The sequence below is a fragment of the Arachis ipaensis genome, chromosome B4 (genome assembly GCF_059453495.1).
Source record: "Arachis ipaensis isolate K30076 ecotype BB chromosome B4, ASM5945349v1, whole genome shotgun sequence".
Classification (NCBI taxonomy): Eukaryota; Viridiplantae; Streptophyta; class Magnoliopsida; order Fabales; family Fabaceae; genus Arachis; species Arachis ipaensis.
The window spans coordinates 133,775,040-133,797,309 of record NC_142439.1 but is presented as its reverse complement, the minus strand read 5'-3'; the positions used below and the strand labels follow the sequence as shown (position 1 = coordinate 133,797,309).

Sequence of the window (22,270 nt, the reverse complement as noted above, 5' to 3'; positions counted from 1 at the left end):
ATTGTTTTATTTGGAATAATTTTTAATAAAAAATATTATTTATATACCAAAAATTAGTTAATATATATATATATATATATATATATATATATATATATTATACTTTTATATTAGTAGTTGACTTTATAATTAATTATTGATTATGTATAACATGATTGTTTAATAAGTCTTTATGTGTATTTCATTTTGAATATAAAGTGGATATATTAAAAATCTTAAAAATAATAAATATATTATTTAAAACTTATACACTTTTAAGTTTAAGATGTAAATAAAAGATGTTGTAAGTATATTTTATTTTAAGAAATGTTTAAGAATCACTATAGTTTATTATTTTTTGTTATTTTATTATTATTTTTATTTATTAATTTAATTTTTTTAATTTAATAATTTAATATTATATTTTTTGTTTGTATTTTTAAATATTAATAATTAATTATCGAGAAAAGGACAAATAGGTCCTTGATCTTTTGGTCGGCAGACATTTATATCCTTGAGTATTTGAAAATACATTTAAGTATCCGATTTTCTCAAAATCTGGACATATCCATCCCTGAATTTAATTTGTCATTTTTTAAAAACTCTTTACGTGTGCATCCGTATATTGGCCAGGCCAATACAACGAAAGCCATGTTTGATTTTTTCGTTGAGTCTGTTAGATCCAAGTGAACAGAAGAATCCACATGTACAGGTTTTGATAAAGTTAATGACTTAAATATATTTTCAAATTGTTGGAGATTTAAATGTTCGCAGAGCAAAATGTTAAAAATCTATTTGTCTTTTTCTCTTAATTATTAGTTAAAAATAATAAATTTTGTTTACTTTTAATATATTTTTAAGAAAAAAGAGAAAAGCATGCTTGGACCCACGTAGACACGTCATATTTGTCACAACTATCATGTATTCCAAACATCATCGTAAAACCTCTCTATCTCTGCTTTCACTTTCTCTACAATTCCTAACCTTGTCTCTCTTCAACACCATCTTCTTCTTTTTCTCTTCTTTCTATCTTATATGCTTACCTTTTATTCTCAGTCTTTAATGGCTGCCCGTATCAAAATTCCGCGTTAAATCAATCGTGGGTCGGTGCAAGTTACCATTTTTCTCCTCTTTTTGGTTGTCCAAAAGATACCCAATAACAAAAGTCTCCATTTTTCTTTTTGGGGTGTTCTTTATTTATTTATTTTCTGGCTGCAATTTTCAACCAAAAAAATTACCATTTTTCAATTTTGTTTAATGTGAGAATTTAGTGCTTCACAGAGCATTTTCTTCCAACTGGATATAGGTGCAAAATTGAACTAGAGTTGTGGCCTTTTATGGTAGGTAAGAGCATTGATGCTAATCGAAGATGACAAGTTATGAGACATTTATAGTATCCATCAGTTCGGTTTTTGCTTGATTTTGATTATTGTGGAGTTTGGATTTGACACTATTTGGGGCCAAGCTTTTGTGTGTCAGAAGGTCTCTTTTATCTTCTTCTTTTCATTTGATGTGATTATCAAACTTTTTCATCAAGTTTGATCATTCACCTTTCTTTTGTTATTTTATTGGAAGAAAGGGGAAATCACTGAGCTGTGAATAAGTGGCTAGTTTCAATCAATTGGCCTTTGATGAAAAGCAAGACAACTCTGATTTTCAGCTTTACTTTCTTTGTTGAGTTTATGAGCTGGTAAAAGGCATGTGTATGAAGAAGGCAGGCACTGATACTTTCCCCTCCAAAGGAAGCTACATTGACCCCATTGAGCTTCACTCAAATTGGAATCCATAGATGTTTTTTCCTTAGTGGACTTCTCAAGTTGCATTTTTTGCCTTTTTCTTCCTTAACAGGTACTTCACTTAGTTCAACAAATCTCATTTTTCCTAATTGGTTTTTCAGCTCTCCTTAGTTAGTAACCAATTAATTGAGTTGCATCACTTCCATTTTAAGTGGATACACAAATTTTGTGTCTGATTTCAATTTCTTGTTACCATGTGAATAAGTTAAAATTGTTACCATAAAGAGACTAGTTTGTTCTGCATATGTTTAGCACATAATTTCCCCCTTCTTGTTAAGGTGTTTTCCATGATCTAATGCCCTTTGGGGATTAGAGAGAGTGAAAATGTGTGTTTTTATGGATTCCAACTTCATTGTTTCATTTCATGGTTTTGTCCATCAATCAGATTCTTAGATCGTAGCTGCGAGGACTTTTGTATGAACACAGCCAAAGTAAAGCTAAGATTCCTTTAGCATTCCAACGGAAGAGAGGTAGAAGAAGGAAAGTCAATTGTGCCAATTACCATGGCGAAAAGACCCCCGAGATTAACTGTGCAGTATGAGAAAGATCAATCTGGTTGTATGTGGGGTTTTATTAGTATGTTCGATTTTCGCCATGGTCGCTCTACTCGTAGGATGATTGCAGATGCGAAACGCAGCAGCCAGCATGCTGTAGGTAAGAACAGAGATACGGTCTAAATTTGTAATTCCAAAATTGAACACTTTTTTTATGTGTTTGATCAATGTACCCACCAACTGTGCATGTAATGGCTTTGCTAAATAGTGTGGCTCCAAAACTTATATGTACTTATCTATTATGGGTATGTACTTATCTATTATGGGGTTAAGTTGATTTTTCGATATTTTTGAGTTGTAACTTTTCATCATAATATGCCTTCTTTGTTTGTAACGGTTGTGGAATAATTTGTGGTCCAGCTATGCTGCATTAGGCAAAAGGATCAGAATGATTGTTATTCTTTCTTTCATCAGGTGCTGTACCTGTACCTACCAAGAACAAGTTTGAGACATTAAGCGATTTGGACGAAGAATATCAAGGCCATCTTGTATGTCAGTCCATCCATATGTTTATGCATTTACTCAAAATTTCATGCTTCAAACTTGCAAGGTAGTCAACAAAAGTAAAATTAATTTATTGATTTTAGTGTTCACGTATATTTCAGGAAAGAGGAGAGAGTATGAGACTGATTGAGATAACTGATCCGGATAAGCCTAGTATGAAGAAACTCATAGAAGAAGAGATGTTCATCGAGAAGGATGCGGTGAAGGATCTAGGTCATGCTGATCAAGTAGAGTCAAAGAAATCCAGAGTAGCAAGTGAAGTTTCCCCAAAGACAGATTCCAAAAGAAAAAAGAAATCTCGAAAGAAAAGCCGTGATATGGACACCCATGAGTTGAGTTCGGATGCAATGCTGAAGTCTGAATTCCTGCATAACCCGCATTCAAGGCAACAGTCAAAAGATAATCTTGATTTAGACAAGATAATGGAAGACTTTTGTCACGTTAAGGGTGGTTGTTCTGTGATGCATGACAATGACAGCGAAGTTAATTCACAATCAAACCAAAATTATGGTGTTTCTGAAAACCTTGCAAGGGATGCAATCCATGAGTTTGTGAATCAAATGATAGCAAATGGGAAAGATCAGGCAGAAGATGGAAAATCCAATTGCTCAAATGAACTCATGGAAGCACTTCAGGTTATAAGCTCGGATAAGGAATTGTTTGTTAGACTTCTACAAGACTCAGATTCAATTTTATTGAAACATGTTCAGGAGTTGGGGAATTCTCATGCAATAAATGACAATGAACACAGCTCAGTTATTGGCTCCAAGTTCTCTGTAGAAGAAGACCTTGACAATCCGAAACAAGAAAAGGAAACTTTCAACCGTAAACATCGTAACTTTTTCAGGAAAAGGTCAAAGTCTCAATCAGAATGTCCTACAAACGAGAATGGGAAAACAGAGTTTACAAATAGAATAGTCATTCTGAAGCCTGCACTAACAAGTTCACGAAGTTCTGGAAGCATCCTTGCCTCTTCACTTGATTCTCATGATGTTGTCCATCACAAAGGTCGTTTTGTGAAAGTTAGTTCACATTTTTCTCTTACAGAGATAAAAAGGAAATTGAAACATGCCATGGGAAGGGAGAAACATGGAAACGCCGAAGGGATCTCAAGAAAGCTTCCGGATAAATGTCAAAATAAGGGGCCAGGGAGCAAAACCATTGGGAAAGACAATAATGTTGGAATGAGGTCTCCAACTAAAGACCATTTCTTCATGGAAAAGATTGCAAGACCTATGTTTGATGTTATGAATGGAAACAAGACCGGTGCTTCAAAACACTCCGAATTTAGTGTGGAACATGAAAATGACAGTTCCAAACAAAGGGTTTCTAACTTATATATTGAGGCTAGAAAACATCTGTGTGAGATGCTAGACAGTGGAGATGAGAACACAAACATTTCAGGTAGGCAGAGCCCCAAAACACTTGGTCGAATACTATCTATTCCTGAGTACAACTTTTCTCCCCTTGGCAGTCCCGGACGGGATTTGGAACATCATTTTGTGACCACAAAGACAAGATTTTCTGTGTCAGATAGACCTTCAGAGGTTAATCAGGATAACTTGTCACCCAAGCAAGCAACCTTTGTCGATCCTCTGGATCAGGCAATGAGCAATTCAGAAAAGCAGTCCAGCATTTGTGAAGAAATCTCTAATAATGAAGTACAACAAACTAATTCACAGTCAAACTTGGCACATGATGTTGGTTGTGTTGATACAGAAGAAACCTGTTCTCCTGTTATTGATGAGACAGTTACTGAAGGTACCATGTTCAAATTATATGATTTGAGTGATAGCTGCTGTGATAAACTTTGGTGCATATGGGTTTATGTGTGTTCTTTTATTTATCATTCTGTTATTCTTGTGCAGTTAACGTAGAATCTGAAAAAGAGACAGACATTTTGCAATCATCCCCGATTCCAGTGGGATTCGTCATGGAAAAAGAACAATATTGTGTGATGTTAGAAATTTCTGATAGTACACAGGGTTCTTCATGTTTGAATCAGGTTATGTCTCTTACTGATAGTATTTATAAGTGAACAAATGATTTGTTGGACTATAAGTATAATGTAATAGAAATGTACTATCTAAAATGACCCCTTAAGATATTTTGTAAAGTGATGTCTGTATCTGTAAAATTTTATCTGACATATCATTGGTATTCCTTTTTTTTTTTTTCACAGGTTGTTACAGAAGATGTCCAACCATCATCTCCACCATTATCCCCTTCTCACTCGTCTGTCGCAAAGAAAATTGAAGAGATAGAAAGCGTTACAGATGTTTCCGGCCGACCAAGTCCCGTATCTGTTCTTGATACTCCATTCTTGGATGAGGATTCAAGTCCTGGATACTCGAGATGTCAAGCTGGTATGTTTTCCTGCACTTACTAGAACATTAAAGCCTCTCTGGACTCTCGCTTTTGTTTTTCAAGTTAAAACCATAGTTTTCAAAATAAAAATCTGGAAACTACTTGTTTTCAGTGGTTGTCTAAACTGCAAACTGAAGAGCTGAAATTCAAATAGTATGCAGGTTGACCAGGGTTCTCTAGATTGTACTTTATCCTTAAATTGACCTATAAAATCTTTTTACATTTGTTTTTTTTGGTATATTGTTATTGTTATTATTACAAGGACTTGGAAACAGCCACTGATATAATTATCAGGTTAGGCTACATACATTATACCCTTTGGGTTCAGCCCTTCCCTGGACCCCGCGTTAACATAGGATGTTTGTACACCGGGCTGCCCTTTATTATTATTACAAGGGGCCAATTAACCAATTACAATTGTTGGAATATCTTTCTCTTTATCATATTAATTTTAATTCATTCGTGATCAGTTAAATTGCCAGTACGACCGCTGCAATTTGATGAATGTGACTCTTCGCCTGTTGATCAACTTGAAAGAGGAAAATATTGTTTCGAAGAGAATGAATTGATATATGATTACATTAAAGCTGTCTTACAAGCATCAAGCTTGACTCCGGATCAACTGTTGGTGAAATGCCTTTCATCAGACGAGATACTCGATCCTTCCTTGTTTGCTCAGATAGAGTTCTTCCCCAATCCACTTTGCCATGACCAGAAGCTCCTATTCGACTGTATCGAGGAAATTCTCGTGGAGGTTTGTTGGTATTACTTTGGAGTCTCACCTTATGTATCATTTGTAAATCCTAGCATAAGGCCAACCCCAAATATGAAAAGGGTTACTCTCAAAGTCTTTGAAGGAGTGTGCTGGCATATCCTTCCCCTGCCCCCACCACGTACCTTGGAACAAATCGTTAGAAAAGACCTGGCGGGGAGTGAAACGTGGATGGATCTTCGACCTGATGCCGAAACTGTTGGCTTCGAAATGGGTGAGGTCATTCTTGCTGAACTGATGGAAGATACAATATTGAGCTTTATAAGTGAAATCCCTGAAAGTGAATGTTCTCAGCTTCAACTTGAGGCTGATAACAATGAGAGCACCATCAACTTGTAAAGAAGATACTTCCTCAGTTCCAAAATATCCGTCACTTTGAAAATTCGGCACATTTTTTATAACAATGTATTTGGAGCTATTGTAGCCAAATACATTGGTCCAAGGATGTACTGGAACTTCAAAATGACAGAAATTATGGAACAAAAAGAGTATATATCATGCAGGGTTGATAGAAAATGATCAGAAAGAATACTGAAGAGGTAGACTTTTGTAAAGCATCATTGAAGCTTGGTGATATTTCTTGACTATGCTAATATCAGATAGTATTGATGTGAATGAGGATACACAATAAGGGACTGCAAAGTGCAAAGCCACAAAAAGTAAATAGGAAACCAAGTTGCAATTGCTTCCTGAGGAAAGTACAAAAACTAGGCTTGTTTACAGTGACAAAACAACAGTTTTATCCAGTGTGCGAGACATGGCCAAAGGTGTTTGTAGATTTTGTAGAGAGCTATTATTGTTTTTTTTGGCTGATGAACTGATCACATTAGTTAGTTGGTTTGTTGTAACTTTGTTTGATATCATCCTTACTTCTTTGTATATTTGCTGTTTTGGTGTTTGGATAACCTGTTACATTTTATACAGTCTGGAAATAAATGAAGTGTGAGATCAGCTTGGAGTAATTTTGGGATTACTACCCTTCTGGATATCTTGAATATTCATTTCTATTTCTTTCATTTCAAATTTGTTATATTATATGCAGTGAAGTAAACTTCATATGTACAAGTATAATTTTACAAATCAATGTGCAAAATGTAATTGATTAACTACAAAAAAGATTCAGAGTTTATATGCTAGCAAGCTAAACAATACAAATATATATAAGAACACATACCATTTCCTCTTAACATTGTTACTTCTCTTCTTGTAAATTACTGAAGAGGAACATAGGAAACATAGTCAAAATGAGCATTAGATGCCGCCATAGTACTTTATAGCCATTGTCCTTAAGTGCATAACTGTATTACATGAAAGCTCATTTTTTTTTCATGCCAGTAAGACAAGTGCAAAGAATATGATAACCAACTAAACATAGGGATCTCGAATCAGTAGATGCCATTACTTTTGCTTCTTATTAGACAGTGTTGAAGGAACTGATGCCTTCCTCTTGGTGAACGCACTAGTTCTGCTTTCCAATTCTTCATCGTATTCCTCGTCATCTAAAGCATTGCTTGCGACTGAAGCAGATTCTTGAGCAATTTTCGCTGTCTTTCTTTTTTCGGCTTGCATTTTGGCATACAATTTTCTGTCAACAGGGTCATCTGAGGGACCAACTTTGGATTTCCGTGAAACTTTTGCACCTAATCCAAGCCTACAATGAAGCATAGAAGTGTGATGATACAACATAAGCAGTAGGTATCACGCCATAATTCAAAATAGTGAATTCAAACTAATATTGCTACTATTGCTCGACTGTGCTATTGTGCCATATCAAAATTCAGAACGTGAACAAGTTAATGGTGCTAGTTACCTTTCAGGCCGACCCTCTACTTCATTATCCGGTTTTTCATCATGATCATCAGCACCTTTACTCATACTATTTACCCATGCCTCAGCCTGCCAATCAGAATGGCAGAGAAGTATATAAATACAATGGATTACATCCTTGAAAATGCAAAATATTGAATGAGCACCAGTCTTTAAACAACTTTTTTTGGGGGGGTTAATATGCAAATATACACAAACAAACTAACTTGTTATATAGAACAATTGACTAGCTTAGCAAATGCACTAAAGAGAACATTTTTCACTCCATATCTAATGTAATGCTACATATGAATGAACATAAAAAAGAAAAAAAGGTTTGGTGCACAAGGCTCCCATCTGCTTAAGTCGGGGACAGGAGAGGATAGCCTTAACTCCCATAGGTGGAGGGTTGTTTCAATGATTTGAACCCATAACTTTTAGCCTTTTAGGTCACAAGGCAACAATCTTGCCCTTGCAATGCTCACTCTTCTATATGAATGCACAATGATTGCACATAAAAATAATTCACTGGCCACTACTAACTAGGCATACACAAAAAATGAAAAAATAAAACAAAATTCACAGCTAGATAGACAATTACCAACTTCAATGCCTTGTCCAACTTAACAATTTGGGGCGTGCCGGTTTTCTTTGGTGTTTCTGCAGCACTCATTTCGAGCTCTTTGTGCCCTGATAAAGTGAACAGATTACAGAACAATTAATATCCATTTCATGGTTTTGAAATCCAACCAGGGTCCATCAAATATTCCAAACCTACATTTCATATTCTGAATTTCTGACAACACAAAAGTGCACATCCTACCAGAAATAGCAAATCCAAAAGAACACTTAGTAATGCCTTGAAGAAACGAAGTTCATCAAAGTTTGCACTTTTGGTAATAAGGATTATTGTTTCAGAGGAACCAGATACTTCAGTACGGACAATTATTGAAAAACTAGGGAATGAAAAAAGAATCTTGTTTTGTTCAACTCATAATGTGCTGCATCAATTCAAAGTTTTTCTTGTAAAAACTAAAAATCCCAAACAATGAAAAATTCAAATTCAACGATGGAATTCATTACAAAGTGCACCACTCATAGCATTAATTAATTTATTTGGGAAAGAGAGAAACACCGTCAAGCATAGTTATCAGAACCGAACGGTAATCGAACCAGTCAGAATACTGGGTCACTAGTTCAACTGGTGGATCACGGGTTGAACTGGTGGATCCGGTCTCACTTAAAATAAAACTATAAAATCATATTAAAATTTGAAATACATGTCTTCACTAACACTTTAACAACAATCAAGTCTCAATTCCTAAAAATAACTAATACGAAAATAGACATTAAATCCAAAGGACATACGCATTGTTGCCTATGCATTCCTTCACTTAATTTGAAGCATAATCAGTAAACTCAATTACCACTCAAAAGTTATGATGTAAACAAGTACAGACTTTGATACAACAATACAAACTCCCCTTGACCTAATCATCTTCCTTCTTATCACTATTGATAAGCTCAAAACAATGCACACAGCAGCTGCCAAAGTAAGCAACAAACCTGAATAATTTCCCCTTAACCAGCTTTTCGGAACAATATCAGAACCATCCTCTCCATCAAGACTAATCAGTATAACTAATCATCAATTTATCTAAATCAATTAGCATCAATTTATCTAAAACTACATTAAAACTGAAAATAGTAAGCATAAAAAATTAATAACCATTAAAGAATAACCTAAAAAATAAAACAAACTCACCTACAGAAGCAGAAGCAGAAGCTGAGTCAGGGACGGCGAAGCTTCGGAGTTCGGAGCTTCAGCACAGCCACACGCAGAGGATGACGAGTCACGCGAAGGAGGCAGAGACCGGCGACGAGGAACACGGCATGGAGGAAGGATAACGGAGAATGGCGGCGCGGAGGCAGGAGATGCGACCTCTGTTGGCTGACCGGCGCGGTGAGTGAGGTACGGAGGAGAGAGAATCGGTGATGAATGATGAGCGAGTGACGAGTGAGTGAGGTTGGTTAGGGTTTTTCAAATTTTTGTTTTCAGATTTCAAAAAGGTATTGATCCGGTTCGGTTTTTGAAAACCGGACAGGGTCGCCGATTTTTCCAAAACCCGTAGGGGTCAAACCGGGTAAACAACCTGAGATCGGACCTCTTAGCGAATTTCGATGGCAGTTTGAAGAAGCAAGAAATCTTGAAAAGTTTAGATGAATTTTTGCATTCAAGTATGGTTACTGCTGCTGCATGAAATCTTGTTGTGCATTCAACTAGATGTGAATGAATATAGTAGTTAAGGTTAATTAATTTCTATGCAACGGTTGTGACAGATTATCATCGCCTGAGTTATCAGAAATATTGGATTTTTTTGCTTTTTGGACTTGATAAAACTATGTTCTCTTCCCTTCAAACACCTTCCACACTTAGCTAAGCTTGTTGATACTATTGCAAAAGAAAGCTCAAACTTCATTCAGAATCTTCCCAAATTGGTAAGCTAAGCTTCAAATTCCTTGCATAGTAGCAGTGAAAACAGGCTGTAATTGTCAGAATGTCAGGTTAAGTTGCGTATATGATCTCTTTAGGTGCAACTCTTGTGTTGTCATTGTTTGCGTTTATTTTCAACCTCTCCACCTTATTATATTTTAATGCTTTGAGTATGTCGCTTAGAATGCTTCAATTTTTTCTACAAAGACAAAGCATATTTTTTTCTTTTAATGTTTGTGATTTTCTTTCAAAATATCTCTTATCTTTAATTTTGTCCTTAATATTTTCGATTTATTTAATTTTATTTTTAACGTTTTTTATTTGTGTCAAAATTCAAAATTATCTTGGAAGTTTTCAATTTTGTCCCTAGCGTTTTATATGGAATTAATGTCTAAGGATAATTTTGATACAAATCGAAAACAGTGAACATAAAATTGAATGAAACTAAACATTATGATTATTTTAAAAAAAAAATTGCAGATGTTAGGATTTAGGGTTTAGCCATGGTTAATGTGACCACGAGAGAACTCACCTATAAATAGATAGATGTGGATTTTTCCTTTGTGTTTCTTTTAGCATTGGAAGACTGTAAAACATGATTTGAAAGACAAACTATATTTAGCTCATTTCAACATATGATTTTCAGCCTCAAACCAAGGTTAGAGCTAGCAAACTATGATTTGCCAACTACAAACCAGAACACACTTTAGTCTTCATACACACTTGAAACAAGTGAATATCTTTTCAAACAATCAATCACCTAGTACCTTTCTACATTATCCTAACTCTTTTGTAGGAACAGCAACAAGGGTGTAAGATGCCAAACCAATTTATGGTGTATCTAGACTTCTCTGTTCTTCATTGATTTATCTACATAGAGAACATCTTCAACCCAAGCAACAATGTTGAATGCTAGGCCTTCTAGTACTCTTGAATAACTCTCTAATATTGCTTTTCCAACATCCTGCAAAATGATATAAATTTTCATTCTTGATAAGTCCATATGCTCAGTTTAAATTTCTATATTTGTTAATAACAATCTGTCTCTAGTACTGCATTTACAAAAGAGTTTATTATCACATTTTATAATAATCTTTTTCTAGTGAGGAATAAATATGTCATGGGGGTTCGGCTATATTTTTATGTTGGTTGCCGAAGACCTAACACAACCCTCCTCCTTTATCCGGGCTTGGGACCGGCTATGTACCGCAAGTGTAACATAGGCGGAGTTTTTAGTACATTAGTCTTTTTCCTTCTCTGTCTTTAGAGTTTTACCTATAAAGCACGGACACTGACACAGATAGTAGATATGACACGGCACAACATATGCAAATATACTTAATTTTTTATTTTTTATAAGACATGCGAACACAATATATATAAAATATAAAATATTTTTTAGATAAATTATAATAATATCTTAATTATTGATATTAAAATACAAACTAATGTCATTAAAGGTTTTAATCTTTAGCATATGTAAATACCACTTAATCTCAAGGAAGGTGAATGTAATTTACTAAGATCAATATGTAAATAAGAGGATGATTTTCCACTTTATATAACAGAAATCCAAACTTATATATATGTACATGATTTCACATACTCCACCATCACTATGCACAATGAATCAATGATAAAACTTTATGATTCAATATATTGCAAAACTTATTACCTTGTTATACTGAATCTTGCATGTGTCAAGAGAAGTTTGTGACAGTTCAGGATATCTTTGCTTCAGGCAGAACAACAAAGTCTCTGCTCTCTCAGCTAAGGTGTAATTCTTGTCCTTCCGGTCGGCGTCGGCCATGAGTTCCTTCACTTTGCTCCAGGATGATTTGGAATGGCTCAGGCAAGCTTTCCGGCGCCACGAGTACATCGAAGACTCGACCCTGTCGGCCAGCTCAAGTGCTTCATGCTCAGAACTTATCTTCAAGTAGTCAAGAAGTTGATCAGCTGAGAATTTCTCTGCAGCAGACATGTAGTGGTAAATTGTGTCTCCCATATTTGCTCTTCCATTCTGAGAGAAAACAATGTTTTGAAAAAGAGCAGATGAAGTTAGCATCATAATTCAGCCACTATGAAAGATTGAAAGAAAAACTAGTAGCATGAAAAAAAAAAGGTTTTGAAAATTGAGGATTAAATTGGTAGAATTAGAGGTTCAAAGATTTAAAGATTTAATTGAAGTTTAATCTATTGAAACAGATATAATAAAATAATATATTTATATATAAAAAATATATATATTTTTTAAAAATTATTATGTGTTTTATTATTTTAAAACGTTAACCTCTAAAAAATCATATTGATTAACCGATTTTTCAATTTTTTGACCGATTTATTGTTAACTATTTGAACCGAATCGATTTGGTGACTAATTCCCAATTAACCTGATTAAATTGGTCTGATTTTTAGAACCATGGAATTCTCCAAACTTGAAGAAGCTGTGTGTATTTTTAGTCCCTAATATCTAAATTTATTTGATATTTCATAAACATGTGTTTGACCTAAAATAAGTGCATTATATAACTTTTTTTGGATAGTAGAGTACAATTAATCCTTGTAAGTTTATAGGTCCTAACTTTTAATTATTTTATGATGTCAAAATAATGAGCACAATATTGTTAAATCTAATTGGATTTATATGCTAAGTGTACCTTATGTGAAATTATATCATCCCTTTTTCTACAAGTCTCAGCTGCTATCATTGGCTTCCATAAAAGGCTTATGAAATTTGATGATAAATTCCAAGACTTTAGGGGGTCACATGTAATTGGATCCTCAACCACTTGGCTATAGAATTTCAGCTGAGAGAAGAAAAGAAAATGTACACTCATTCTGAGACTTATTATACAAAATTTAATTTCACACTGAGATTCATTAAACATAAAATTATCTTATAAACAATAGGGATAAAATCATATAACCAATGATGAAATTTAACTAACCTTAGGAAGATTATCAATGTAGGTTTCTGGGATATCAATCTCAGCAAGAACATTGTTGTTTATTGCCATGGCTGCTTTATGAATTTGGTTAGCACAATCCCTTTTTTCTACTAAGTGCTTCCTTGATTTTTCAGATAGGCCACCGGGGAGAACACAAGGCACCGGAAGCCACCATTTCTCGTCTTTTCGCTGAACAATCCTCCGAAAAGAGGTTGCGCGCGTGCGTGGTGAATTCGCCGGAATGTTATCTACATACCAAAATTCAGTATCATGGAAAGTGTCTAATATTTCCTACAAAAAAGATGAAAATCATGTCAATGAGACAAATATCACACACATTTTTTTTACATGAAAATTTGAAGAAATTTAGGTTTGTTAGTTGTTTGTGTCCTACTATGAGCATTGTGTCAAGCTTCTGTAGAGCAGGGAGGTTGATATATATGTCTGATCTTGGTCTACTCTTCATCATCTGAGAGACATTATCAAATCATATTATTAGATACATTTAGAGATGTGAAGTTATAAAATCATTTTTACTTTTTTGGTATATTTGTTTATTAGCGAGTTAAGCCCCTAAAATAGTTCATGAGTTTGATCATGTGCACTAAAATAGTCCCTAAGATCCCAATTGCATTAATTATATTCTTGAGATTGGCAAAAGTGCTTCACGTTAGTCCTTAACAGTGTGATTAGTCACTTTTGACCATCTTAGTGATGTAATTGAGATCTTAAGAATTATTTCAGTGCACGCAACCAATCTAAAGGATTATTTTGCGACTCAACTCGTTAATTAATATGAAATGGAGAGAGTATAATTTTGCGAAAAAGAGATCACCTCAACGATTGTTCCATCTTCTAAATATTGTGCAGTTGGGGCAAATTCTACTATATAATCACACACTGATAAAAGAACCTTCATTTCTCTTTTCCACATTGCTTTCTTCTCAGGCTTCAGTGGCTCCAACTTCAAACTTTGTCCAAATACAGTTGCTGCAGAATGAAAATTCACAATTTCAACCATCATTAATAAACAAATAATCATTTTGATTTTTGAATATGATATTGCCACTGTTGAAAATCAAGAAATTACCATAGAGATTGGTAATGGCATTTGAAATTGTAACTGCAGTGCAAACTCCTTTTCCACCACCAGACATGTCTTCTCCCAACAGCAGCTTTGAAAATCTTTCCTTCATTACTTCAAGCTCACCTAATCAAACACAAAAACTTCATTAATTACTTTAATTTCAAATGGAAATTGTACTTATTGAAGAATCCTAGTGTTTGACTAAATTATCATGTAACGATTCTCAACTATCAACTTCAAACGGCATGTTTTCATCTAAAATTAATTAGACAATTTATTGAATGCAAACCAAACCTGAATCCATAAGATCACTCTCATTGAGCTTAACATCGACCGAATTCTTGCGCAACTTCAATCCTAGCCTTGAAAGAACAACTTGTTTAGCATCTGCTCTCGCAGCCGTCGGCCGAGAAGGCGAAAAGTCACTGGCATAACTGCTTTCATCAACTGAATCTGATAAGTTTGATGCCTCTGGCTCTGAATATGTCCATGCATCGGTTGCCGAATGATCCTCCATAGAAGGAGAAGGAGGAGGAGGTTGAAATCCTAACTCAGAAATCTCATCAAACTTTGTTGATGATGATGATTTCTTCTCCATATTCTTAGCACAAGAATTTATGATCAAATTAACGAACACCTGCATGTACAAATATTAATTTTGGTACTACATACTAAGATATCAAAGCATGTGACTTAGAAGTTAGAACTACTAAGCTTAGAAAATATAAGAAATTGAATGAAGATATAGAAAACAAAAAAGACAAAAAGTGTGAGAGAGAGATCAAAAGAAAAAGCAGAGAAAATTGAATGAAAATAATATATAATTCAAACTAAAAATTAAAATAAAATAAAAGAAAAGGAAAAAGTTTTAATAGAATTGAATGATAGATTCTGATACAGTAAAGAGATTCAGAACAACTCAATGTAGAAACGCAGCAAAGGGATTATTATTATGTTAGAAAAAAGAAACATTGTTTGACAACTTTCCGAGGTTGAAACTATAACTGAAATTTGAAACTTCAAAAGAGAAAAGAGAAACAAACGGTTGGGAACAAAAAGAAAAAATGGTCCCAGCAAGGGTTCTTTTTTGTATTGTAACCTTTTTTTTTCCTTTTTTATGTGGCAGATTTAAATTTGAAGTTTCAAAACTATATGTTATATTTATATGTGACATTATTAGAACTTAGAAGGTGACAACAACGTTTGAAACAGTTCCCTCCTAAGGATTTGCATTTGTCCCTACTTTATCTTCCTCCCTCAGACTTTTCTATAATTTCTTCCATGCAAAAGGCAAACGAATTGTTCATATTCTTACACAGTTGATCATATAGTATAATAATAATTTATAATAAATTAGTTATAAAATAACCTTAATTCGTTGAAAGCTACCAAGCACGGCCGCTTTCCGCGTGTCCGTGTATTGGACACGTTTTGAATATGATACTCATTGACACTTGTTTGACGTACATGTCTTTTGTGTCCAACTGTGTCTTGATAAAAAATAAATTTTTTTTAGATATACTTGAAGTCTTGAACACATTTAAATATCATCGTATATTAGCGTGTCCAACCTTATTTTTAAGATGTATTTTTGAAATGAGTTTAAAAATAGTATATATTATTAATTATTAAAAAAAAATATTTTAAATATTTTATATAATTAAAAAAAGATATTAAAATAATTAAAAAATTAATTTATATTTAACATTAATAAATATCAAAATATCATTACAATTTATCTAAAGAATACTTCATATTTTATATTTATACCGCATCTCCTTATCTTATAAAAATTTTAAATTTGTGTCCTGTATCATGTTGTGTCGCGTGGGAAAGTGAAGAAGCTAAGATAAGAATTAGACTTCTTGTTCAATTTATTTTTTATTTTTTTAATTCTTTATCAAATGTAGAGGTACTCATGGATCGGATCGTATTCACAAATCCGCGGTAAATGTCTGCATTCGATCCGAAAATTGCGGATCCGATTCCCACTCTTTACGGATCGGATCACGGATATCAGCTCCACATTCGCGGATCCGATTCGCGGATCCGCAGATCCGCACAATAATAATTAAAAAAAGTAAATATATATATATATATATATATATATATATTTATATTTGGTATTATATTTACTTGTTTGTATGTTTTAGTTAGTAGTTATTATTCATATATTATTATATTTTATTTTTGTTATTTAGAAAAAAATTGATTTAAAAATATTTTAGGAATAAATAGGTTTAAAAGTGTGAAAGAAATATTTTTATTGAATTTCTTTTACATAGAAATATAATTAAAAAGAGAATATTCAATTATGCGGATATACTCGATATCCGATTCGATCTGATTTGCAAATATGCGGATCGGATTGGATCGGATCTAACACTACAAAATGTGAATATCATATTCGATCCGATTCGATGAAAATTGTGCAGATCGAATTAAATTTTTGACTATATCCAATCCGATCCGATGCGCATACACCCCTAATCAATGGTAGCAAGTAAGAGAAGGAGATGAAAGTTTAACTCTTGACACACGATTTCAAGTTCAAATGAGACGGGACAAAAAGTTAAGATGAGAATTAGACTTCTTGTTTAATTTATTTTTTATTTTTTTAATTCTTTATCAAAGGTAGCAAGCAAGAGAAGGAGATGAAAGTTTAACTCTTTTAACACACGATTTCAAGTTCAAATGAGACACGACCAAATTAACCACTAAAGATTATAATTTTAACTTATTATTATAGGTGTGACTAACTATGAATATTATAGTAATGGAAATTGATATTGCATAACTTTTTTTGGGTTACAACTTATAACTTAGGGTGCTAATGAGTTATAGCTCAAATAGTATAGTCTCTTCATACTCATTTAAGAGGTTGCGGGTTCGAATATCCTATCTTTGGTAAAAAAAAATTGTTAAAATTTATTTTTCTATTTACCAATTTTATTCTTTATTATTCATATGATTAATTTTGTTATTTTTTTATAATATTTTTTAATGCTCTCTCATGCATATTATTATTTTTTATAGAATTTTTATTATTTTTGGTTTATATAAATTTTTTACCTGTTATTTTTTTGTATGAAATATTTTTTTTCTTTGTATTATGATTCTATTAATTCTATTAGAGTACCTAGAGTACTAGAAAAAATAATATTAAAATTTATTTAAATATCTAAAATAAAATTATAAGATAACATAAAATAATTATTTAAACTTATATCCTTTTCAGTAATAATAATTGTAATACCCTACCACACAAAACTTTACGCTTAAGTCGTAAAATAGAGGTGATGTGGTATTACGACCTCTAAAATAAAATGAATACATATAATAGCAGAAGAGTTATAATATGCTAGGAGCCTTGAAGAATAGGGGAAATAAAAATCGCGAGATAAAAGCGCAACGTTCAAGGAACGAGTTAACTTGCATGCTAAGAAAACCGTAACTATCAAACATAAGATAACAGAAGTAGGAATAGAGTGCCAAAGATACAAAATAACAAGCTCCTAACTCAGCCTGCGAAGTCAAGACTGGCTGGAGAATATTTACACATATATACATACATATCTAAAACCCAAAAGTACATACACACAATCTTGCCTCTCCATAAACCTCTAAGAGGATAAAAAAGGACAAGCTATGCGGAGAGAAAGCTAAGTACATATATATACATCACTATACAACAAAACTATACAACAACACTATCCAGTAACCCCTCCGCTTTAAGAGTCCAGACGCCTAACGAGATGGCTCCCGACTTGCATCTGAAAAACAACAACATAGTATGGAATGAGAATCGGAGGTTCTCAATATGGTAAAGGTGCCACACACATAATATATAAGGTCATGGGAATGCCAGAGGCAATCCTAGGACGCCGACACTCAGATTATAGAGCTTAAAGTATTAAACAGAAGCCATAAAAGGTGGTTTTCTAAGAATATTTAAACCTAACTTAACTTAACCTTAAATCTAAGTCCTATACTGTCATTTCCCCATATCTCCAACTCCATCATGCATTTTCACAGACAAATAGACAGATAAAGGCAAACACAAGAAGGTTACAACTACTGCAGGTAACAAATACACATTTAGCATGGTAAATACAGATAGGCACACCCAATTAAAGCACAAGCAAGTAATTCAAGTAATATGCATATGATGCATGCCTGTCCTATGGCTGATGAGGCTCATCTGTCAGTTATCCAGCCAACCCGACAAGTCTGAATTGTCCTTAGACTGTCCCCCGACGTGCATCCCCAAGAGTCTATGCATAGCTTTTTCTCAAGTAATCAATATTGCTCAATGGGGGTAACATTCCCGGGAATTTATATAGTGCCCAGTCACACTTACGTCGTAGGGTCAACAGAGTATCGAATTTTCAACCTAGTACACGTGGTGGCAAGCCACGGCACTTAATCCAGGGAATCTCGTATCTCAGATTATTTAAATTCATAAGCCATATAAATAATTCAATTATAATTCATCAACATCCACATCATTCTCAATCGCATATCATTCATCATTATACGTCAATCATATTCAATCCTTATCCTTCATTATCACACCTCCCATTCCGTCCATCAATAGTTTCAATTCAAAACATAATTCATTCTTTTCCAAATAAATCAAACTTAAAACATGCTCATTTTCTTAATAACTCAAAATCAAACCATATAACCTTTGAATCTAAATCTTTATAAATAATCATATAAATAAAATCTCTAATTGTTATAAAATTTCGGCAGCATCTCCTCTAAAACTCGGACTTTGCCACCCTTTTCGGGTTCAAACTTGCTTTCTTTTCAATTCAACATACCCTTCCTCATCATCATAACAGTCACCACAATAAATCTACTTCAGATTAACAATTATACTCATACAATATTCAAATCCAACAACCAAAATTCAACTAAGGATCATAGTTCACTAATCCTAGGCTTCTAACACAAAATACTTCAAATCAATAATTCACCAAATCATTAATTAATCAACAAGCACCAAACCAACCATGTTCACCAACAATAACATTCAACCATAATTCTCTCCAAATTAACATAACAACATTCACCATCCAAAATTAATAACTAATTATCCAATAAACTTCAACCAAATATATTCATCGACAAATTACTAAACATTAAACATACACCTGCATTCCAACTTATCCTATGGTCGTCTAGCCTAAGTTTTCACAGAACATTATATATTAAATGCAAGAAACCTAAACCATACCTTGGCCGATTTCCACGTAACGACCAAAGCTATTTATTCAAAACCAAGGCAGCCCCTCAAAACTCAACTAATCCGCTTCCTCCAAGTTCCGGTATTCATAATTTCAAGCTCCAATTATTTATTCACAACCTAATACACATTCATAACACATATATATCCAATTTAATACTCAAAGCTCAAATTCAATGAAAATAAAATAGAATTATTGTATCCTCACCTTACCTAATCTTCACATAAGCAAGAGTGAATGTTTTCCTCAAGTTAATTGGATCCTAAAACATCAGAAATCAAAAGAATTCAACATCTCTTCCAATTATTTGAAAATTGGGGGAAAAGAATGGCTGGAAGTGATTAGTAGCTTACCAAAGAAATTGTTTCGGTAGAAATGTAGAGCTCGACGCAGTGAACGCGTGGCCGCAAATGGTGCGACGATCGGAGCTCGGACGGAGAAGTTACGGTGTTCGAGAGTTGATGCAGGGGTTTCGGTACGTTTCTCTTCTCCCTCCCCCTGTTACGTTGTGCTTCTGCTGCGTTGGAAGAAAGAAATGAGCTTTTAAGCTCATGTAATGGGTTGGTCCGGTTGGGCCCATGGGCCCGGTTCAACCGGTTCGGTCCGTTCGGTTCAATTTTGGACCGTTTTCTTCGAAATTGGTGTCAAAATTTTCGTTTCGACGAGCTCTATCATAATTTGATATAATTTTCACATTTCTAATCTTCTTTATTAAAAACTAATTTATTGACTAATTATCTACTAATTAATCGGGGTTTACAATAATTAAACAAAAAAATTAACCATAAATAATAATAATAGTAAAAAATTATAACATACTAAAAAAGAGTATGAAGAGTACTAAATATATACTATATAAAAAACATATTAAAAAAATATAAAAAAAATAAACATATATAAAAAATAACATTATAATTTAATGTCATGTATTTTTTAGTAATTATTTATCTAAAAGTAATTTTATCTAATATTATTTAAATAATATTTATTTTATCAAAATTAATTTTAATATAAAATTGCTAAATATAAACTATATTGACACAAATTTATTTATACCTACAATTAATTTTATAAAATTATTTTTATTCAAATTTTAATTTTGACAAATTATAATCCAAATATACACTTAAAAATTGGCCCATTAAAGCTTATAATATTGTATTGTAGTCAGTTTTGGTGCATTAATTGTGTGGAAAACGGAAAACGTACGTTAAAATGAAAACGTTACGATTTTAAAAGTAAGATTTTATTTTTATCTAAGAAAATTTAGAATATTAAATTTTTTATTATAAATGAAAAAATAATTTTCTATTTAGAAGTGACAAAAGCGATAGCATAATTTCGATGTTTCAACTTCTTACTCGTGTAATATTATATAAATATGGTATGATATATATTGAACGAATTTTTATAATTTTAAAATAATTTCATCATCGTTTTTTTATTAATTGCTGATTCATATGGCGATTGAATACCATAATATTCAATGATTCCCCAGCAGTGTCGTTTTCATATGTACTTCTTATATTATATGCTGGTAGTCATTGATATTAATTAGCCTTAGGTGTCAACTTTTGGGAGTTGAAGACAAACTTGAAGTATATAATAAAGATATATCCTACTAAGCTAGTTTCCATTTTTATTTTTAAATCCCTCCTTTTCTTAGAACTAACAAACTGCCTTTGACTCTTAGCTAACCTGTTTTTTGATCATCTTAGTTTGATACGCACACTTGTGAAAAGTATTATTTAATTTAAAGGATAACTAATATGTTTAGTTGAATTTTATTGTGCAAGGTTAGTTAATATATATATGTATATATATAAAAGATAGTTTATACCAAAATCATAGAGATTTAAATTAGTTTCTTTTCTTTATATATTAAAATTTATTATAATTGAATATTAAACTAAATTTTAATTTATAGGGAAATTCACTTAAATAAATTGTTTCACCTTTAAAACTACGCAAATACATTATTTTTAAAACGAAGACGCAAATACATTGTTTTACGTATCTATATAAACCACTACTAGCAGTAACGGTTTACAAGTGAACAGAATTCGCTACTGCCAGCCGCGGATTACGAGCAAACGTGGCAGCATAGAAACCGCTAGTACCTGTCGCGGTTTCTGTTTGATCTTGGTAGTATGTGCGTTGGTGTGCGTGTGTAAATCGCTAGAGCCTATAGCGATTTACGTGGAGTATGTGTGAAAGAGACTGTTTATATAAACTGTGGAGGGGACAAATGTGGACAGGTAGAGTGTTATTCACAAATAGAGGGGAAGGATAGTTTTGTGGCTCTGGTCCATGATAAACCCCAATTTTGTGGTTTATCTTGTACTTATTTTGGAGATTTTATCACCTTTTCTCACATTTATTCTATGAAATAGCATGGTTTTACAATTCTCCCTGAATTCGTACTTAAGTGTGAAAACATATTTTTTAGCCCCTAAAATTGGTTATTTTAATTCACTTTAATCCCATTCGATGCCTTGATATGTTTATTGAGTGATTTCAGGTTCATAAGGTAAGTATTGGATGGAAGAAGTGAGGAGAAAAGCATGCAAAGTGGGAGAACTCATGAAGAAATGAAGGAACCGTAAAGCTGTCAAGCTTGACCTCCGGACACTTAATCGACTATAACTTGAGCTACAGAGATCCAAATGAGGCGGTTCCAGTTGCGTTGGAAAGCTAACATCCGGGGCTAT

The 22,270-nt window shown here is 33.2% G+C and overlaps 3 protein-coding genes and 1 long non-coding RNA gene across 8 annotated transcripts; 1 reads left to right on the top strand and 3 right to left on the bottom strand.

Annotated features, from left to right (window-relative positions):
* Nucleotides 1-926: 926 nt before the first annotated feature.
* On the top strand, nt 927-6,934 carry LOC107635037 (uncharacterized). The gene is made up of 8 exons (XM_088483406.1): nt 927-1,461; nt 1,555-1,827; nt 2,161-2,429; nt 2,744-2,817; nt 2,935-4,594; nt 4,702-4,838; nt 5,016-5,199; nt 5,671-6,934. The coding sequence occupies exons 3-8, from the start codon at nt 2,279-2,281 to the stop codon at nt 6,309-6,311; spliced, it is 2,847 nt and encodes a 948-aa protein (XP_088339532.1). The 5' UTR covers nt 927-1,461; nt 1,555-1,827; nt 2,161-2,278; the 3' UTR covers nt 6,312-6,934.
* Nucleotides 6,935-7,035: 101 nt separating this feature from the next.
* Nucleotides 7,036-10,396, bottom strand: LOC107635038 (uncharacterized). Of its 3 annotated transcripts, XM_016338393.3 has the most exons (5): nt 9,544-9,793; nt 9,345-9,419; nt 8,380-8,468; nt 7,783-7,868; nt 7,036-7,623 (listed from the first exon to the last, which is right to left on the bottom strand). In XM_016338393.3, exons 3-5 carry the CDS (start codon nt 8,449-8,451, stop codon nt 7,371-7,373), a joined length of 411 nt encoding a protein of 136 aa, XP_016193879.1. In that variant the 5' UTR covers nt 8,452-8,468; nt 9,345-9,419; nt 9,544-9,793; the 3' UTR covers nt 7,036-7,370. The 3 variants fall into 3 exon arrangements, with proteins under 3 accessions (XP_016193879.1, XP_016193878.1, XP_088339533.1); XM_016338392.3 differs by lacking the exon at nt 9,345-9,419 and having other exon boundaries at nt 9,544-10,396; XM_088483407.1 differs by lacking the exon at nt 9,345-9,419 and having other exon boundaries at nt 9,548-10,144.
* A 471-nt stretch (nt 10,397-10,867) lies between these two features.
* LOC107635039 (rop guanine nucleotide exchange factor 3) lies at nt 10,868-15,373 on the bottom strand. 3 transcript variants are annotated; one of them, XM_016338394.3, is made up of 8 exons: nt 14,602-15,373; nt 14,311-14,430; nt 14,056-14,210; nt 13,615-13,689; nt 13,221-13,511; nt 12,930-13,079; nt 11,948-12,292; nt 10,868-11,236 (listed from the first exon to the last, which is right to left on the bottom strand). In XM_016338394.3, the coding sequence occupies exons 1-8, from the start codon at nt 14,948-14,950 to the stop codon at nt 11,114-11,116; spliced, it is 1,608 nt and encodes a 535-aa protein (XP_016193880.1). In that variant the 5' UTR covers nt 14,951-15,373; the 3' UTR covers nt 10,868-11,113. The 3 variants fall into 3 exon arrangements, with proteins under 3 accessions (XP_016193880.1, XP_020977459.1, XP_020977460.1); XM_021121800.2 differs by lacking the exon at nt 12,930-13,079 and having other exon boundaries at nt 14,602-15,287; XM_021121801.2 differs by lacking the exons at nt 12,930-13,079; nt 14,311-14,430; nt 14,602-15,373 and having other exon boundaries at nt 14,056-14,244.
* Nucleotides 15,374-17,733: 2,360 nt separating this feature from the next.
* LOC107638062 (uncharacterized) lies at nt 17,734-20,048 on the bottom strand. The gene is made up of 4 exons (XR_002361798.2): nt 19,913-20,048; nt 19,767-19,821; nt 19,550-19,678; nt 17,734-18,080 (listed from the first exon to the last, which is right to left on the bottom strand). It is a non-coding gene; the product is annotated as an uncharacterized LOC107638062 (long non-coding RNA).
* Between the last annotated feature and the right edge of the window lie 2,222 nt (nt 20,049-22,270).

Coding starts and splice junctions, on each gene's coding strand:
- LOC107635037 (XM_088483406.1), top strand. CDS start 2,279: ATGGCGAAAAGACCCCCGAGATTAACTGTGCAGTATGAGAAAGATCAA. Junction 2,818..2,934: donor AAGAATATCAAGGCCATCTT/GTATGTCAGTCC, acceptor CGTATATTTCAG/GAAAGAGGAGAGAGTATGAG. Junction 4,595..4,701: donor TGATGAGACAGTTACTGAAG/GTACCATGTTCA, acceptor ATTCTTGTGCAG/TTAACGTAGAATCTGAAAAA.
- LOC107635038 (XM_016338392.3), bottom strand. CDS start 8,451: ATGAGTGCTGCAGAAACACCAAAGAAAACCGGCACGCCCCAAATTGTT. Junction 7,869..8,379: donor TGGACAAGGCATTGAAGTTG/GTAATTGTCTAT, acceptor TCTGATTGGCAG/GCTGAGGCATGGGTAAATAG. Junction 7,624..7,782: donor GTAGAGGGTCGGCCTGAAAG/GTAACTAGCACC, acceptor GCTTCATTGTAG/GCTTGGATTAGGTGCAAAAG.
- LOC107635039 (XM_016338394.3), bottom strand. CDS start 14,950: ATGCAGGTGTTCGTTAATTTGATCATAAATTCTTGTGCTAAGAATATG. Junction 13,512..13,614: donor AGCTTGACACAATGCTCATA/GTAGGACACAAA, acceptor TCTTTTTTGTAG/GAAATATTAGACACTTTCCA. Junction 12,293..12,929: donor ATGATATAATTTCACATAAG/GTACACTTAGCA, acceptor GTTTTCTCTCAG/AATGGAAGAGCAAATATGGG.